Source organism: Morone saxatilis, unplaced genomic scaffold (assembly GCF_004916995.1).
Source record: "Morone saxatilis isolate NCDOM2014 unplaced genomic scaffold, NCSU_SB_2.0 Contig10, whole genome shotgun sequence".
NCBI classification, from domain to species: domain Eukaryota; kingdom Metazoa; phylum Chordata; class Actinopteri; family Moronidae; genus Morone; species Morone saxatilis.
The window spans coordinates 16,872,219-16,876,182 of record NW_023339652.1 but is presented as its reverse complement, the minus strand read 5'-3'; the positions used below and the strand labels follow the sequence as shown (position 1 = coordinate 16,876,182).

General features: G+C 41.1%; 2 protein-coding genes across 2 annotated transcripts in view; one reads left to right on the top strand and one right to left on the bottom strand.

The window, feature by feature from the left end:
- slc26a5 (solute carrier family 26 member 5) overlaps positions 1–3,513 on the top strand; it is a 15,878-nt gene extending 12,365 nt beyond the window's left edge. The window contains exons 15-18 of the mRNA XM_035674269.1: positions 481–585; positions 902–1,105; positions 1,739–1,793; positions 2,160–3,513. Of these exons, the coding sequence (XP_035530162.1) occupies positions 481–585; positions 902–1,105; positions 1,739–1,793; positions 2,160–2,293 (498 nt within the window). The 3' untranslated portion in view covers positions 2,294–3,513. The remainder of the gene's footprint in view (positions 1–480; positions 586–901; positions 1,106–1,738; positions 1,794–2,159) is intronic.
- Positions 3,100–3,964, bottom strand: part of psmc2 (proteasome 26S subunit, ATPase 2) — a 4,646-nt gene continuing 3,781 nt past the window's right edge. Inside the window, exon 12 of the mRNA XM_035674280.1 lies at positions 3,100–3,366. Coding sequence (XP_035530173.1) covers positions 3,209–3,366 — 158 coding nt within the window. The 3' untranslated portion in view covers positions 3,100–3,208. The remainder of the gene's footprint in view (positions 3,367–3,964) is intronic.

The window sequence follows — 3,964 nt, the reverse complement described above, 5'->3', positions numbered from 1 at the left end:
AAAAGTTAAAAGACAGAGTGACACCATTAGCTTAAAAGACAATTTGTCAATAATCAACTATTTAACAGAACAATTTGGATATTTAAAGATGCCAGATGATGGTCATTGGTTTCAGGGAGCTTTTTGTTACTGATCCCTCTGCGGTTTCAAGGAGTCTGTCAGGCTGGACATGAAGAGTAGCAGTTGGTAATAGTCATGCAGGAAATTCGATTGAGTTTGATTGAAGCATGATTGCATCACTCCCTTTCTGTAAGGGTGGATGTTTGTACAAATCATCATTAGTAACATTTACATTGCATTTACTTTGCAGCCATGAGTCATGGTACTGAGTTGGAAATGTGTTAAACTGGAAGTTTTAAAACAGTCTCAAAACATTTTAACCATATAGGCATAGACAGAATAAAGTGTTAGAACAGAGATGGTGAAAAGGACATTAAATACTGTTTCACTGACAGGCTATTATTAATGATGTGTTCACAGACGGGAGTGAACCCTGAGCTCTTACAATCTGCCCGGAAAGCTATACAGAAACAGAAAAAGAAGGCAAACGGCAGCCACAACTCTCCACGGAGGATCTGTGCTAAGGTGAGTCTTTCTTCTCCCCCTGCTTGCTTGTTGTGTACTTATGTACTTACACAGTCCGCTTTGTTGACAGTGTAAATATGCAACATGCTGATATGTGTCTGTCACGTAGGGGCTTGTGTAATCCTGGAGGGACTGAAAACCTGTTTCCCATGCTGATGGGGGGTTTTAAAGGGTCTCGTAGGCCCTAGCTCACTTTTATTAACAGTAAAAGGAATTTCGACATTTCAAGTCTTGGTTGCTAGATAGATGTACCCAAAGCTTACACATACCACCCTGAAACACCTTGTAAAAAATCGGTTTCTCTGATGGGTTCCAGTACAAGGAGCAGTCAGTGACCCATGAGGTTTTATCCATTAACCACATGGCGGGGGAGCAGAACGGCCAGTTAGGGGACAGACACAGCGAGTCCGACTTAGAGGAGGCCGTCTTCCTCGAACCTCTCAGCACTGTTCACTCCATCATCCTGGACTGGACGGCTGCCAACTTCATCGACTCCGTGGGAGCAAAAGCCATCAAACAGGTTCTTTCTTTTATTTTAGCTATTTTTAATATCATGTTCACTACATGCGTAGATGTTGGTGCTCTTACATTTCATTCCGTTGCTGCCGCAGTAGCTGTGTTTCCATTAATGTATTTTTATTATATAAATAGGCAAAATTCCTAATAAGCTCTGATGTAGGGAACATTTAACTCACATGACTGATGAGCTGTTTCCACTCAGTCACTTCATCACTGTCATGGTTCTATAATACATCCATGATCGCTGCACACAGATCTGATGGAGCCTTCCTCACTTTATTTTATTATGTCATAGCAGACATCCTGTGTTTTTGTGTTGGTCAGTGTTGTGATTTGTCACAATCCTTCTCCAAAGGGGGATGTATTGGATAGACTACGTTAATACCCTCATTCCCAATGGTGTGTGTGTGTGTGTGTGTGTGTGTATATAATTACTTTTTTTGAGTTTCCATGTATTTTGTTTCATGTGACTGTGCCTGTGATTGTTGGAATGAACTTGTTGATGACCTATAACCTACATGAAATCACATTAAATGTGCGATGCATTCGGATGGAAGCACAGCTGCTGACAGAGACGCTTGTATGTTGCATCCTGGTTCGACCTCAGTGACTGAGTCAGCATGTGTCTCTGCAGGTTATTAAAGAATACGCAGCTGTGGACGTGCAAGTAGTGCTGGCCGGCTGCAGCAGTAAGTAATCATGATGACTTTTCTCTGAATTTGTTTAAAGCATAACTGAATTAACTGCTGCTGTAACTTATTAAATGTGGAATTGTACAAAGTGTCCCCGGCCATATTTACATACATTTCCCTTTAAAACGCAGACTAACCTGCATAATTGTGTATAATCAAGAGGAGCTTAGTTATGCTTTACCCAGATTAAAAAGGATACTCTGACGTGGAAACCTTTTTCTTTCACTTGTGCTTCAAGTTGAGACAGTTTCAGCCAACTGAACGTCAAAGACTAGAATAGAAATGGCTTCAGATAAATACTGCAGTATGAGAGCACGGTTTGCATGTGGTCTGACTGATATCTGCACTGCTTTGATCTACCAGGAAGCCTGCTGTCTGAACTGGACACCCTACAGTTTTTCACCGGTATCATGACTCCAGAGATGGTGTTCCCCACCGTCCATGATGCCGTGCTGCGCTGCCAACAGACGGGGCCTGTCAGCTACTGCAACCAATGAAACCACCTGACAGGAGGTGACGCCTGTGACGAGGACAAATTGCAGTAGCGAGGTCCTGACTCGGACAGCAGATTTGGGAAGTCCCTCACTCCACTCTAGGAGGGATGAGTTTGTCTCCACTGACGTTGCATTATCACAGTAGAGATGAACAGTCACTCATATTGAATAGACAAGTGTTTGTAGCGCAGGTGGATGGTTTTCACTCTCAAGAGTCTGACAGCTGTGTTAACTTAAAAGTGCCCAAAGCAGTGAGACACAGGCGATTTAAAAAAAGGGTTTTATCTCATTAGAAATTCAGGATTTCCAGCTGACATTCCCACAGCCCTTATTCCTTTTAAACAACCTGAGAGGTCGAGAGAGAGGATACAGAGTTGCACTTTTTGTAGTTCTTACGGCTCTCTTGGGAGTAGATTTTATTGTAAGTTGCTGCTGTTTTGTTAGAATGATTTTAATGTGTGGTTGAAACTGACTAGAACCTGCCAGTTATTATCATGATGTACCAATGTTGATGGTTACTGAGATGTTGTGTCCTGATTAGTGTATGTTTTAAACTGTATTACTGACATTTTGAATTCAAATCAGCAAAAGCACTATCATTGGTCAATTTGCAGTGTCATGTTTGTTGTTACAGTACATTTGCACTGCTGTTTGAGTTGTGTAATGTATTGTACATTCTGTAAGTGGACATTTTTAGCATAAGAAGAGCTCTATTTTTTGTGTGTTAGTTATGCTGTTATTGTATGACACAGGATGCCTTTAAAGTTACCATGTGGTTATTTTACACCATTAAAGAACTGAGACTCAACTCTGGAATAAACTTTATTTTTAAGTGAACAAGAATGACAACAAAAAGGACAATATTTTTTTTGACTCCGCTTGACAGTAAAAAGCCAAAGTGGACACTCTCTCACACTCTTAGTTGTAGGTCATGTATCTGGGGGTGGCGCTGAACTTGGCGTAGGACTTGATAACCTTGTTAACGGCCTCCAGGAAATCCTTCTCTGTGGCGATCTTCCTGCGAGCTCTGATGGCGAACATGCCCGCCTCCGTGCACACGCTGCGGATCTCAGCGCCTGGCAGGAAACACATCACATTCTGCTTACAGGACGAACAGGAAATACTGTGTGGAGGTTCAATCCCTTATGTTGCTATACACTCTGGTTAATGAGATTTTTAGGTTTGGGGGGAGATGTTTTTTATGGCAATTTTGTGATAAGAGACTGTTTAAAAAGAAGCTTTAATGTACAAGTGCTGAGCTTCATCTGCTTGATGAAGTAAAATAACCCAAAGATTTCCTGACTCATTGTCTGTGTCCTGTGAAAGCCATGTGTCTATGAAACGTCCCCTTTCCATGACAGTTCAGGTTCAGCTTGGTGACAATGCACAGTTCCCTCAAATGTTTATTATTCTTAAAAAGAATGAGAATTTCGTCAACCCATAAAGGAACTTTTAATCATTTTGGCTTAACTGTCAAATTCAATATCACTAAATGTGCAGACATAGTTTGGATTGGCCAGCAAAATGTTGATAGAGTGCACCCTTGTGGTCACATATCAGTACTACACTTGTGAACAAATAATTGAAGGCAAACTTGTAATTGTTTACTGGAGTGAATACTCCACAGCAGCAACATAAGAAGCAACTGAGAAGAATAAAAAAAAAAAAAAAAAA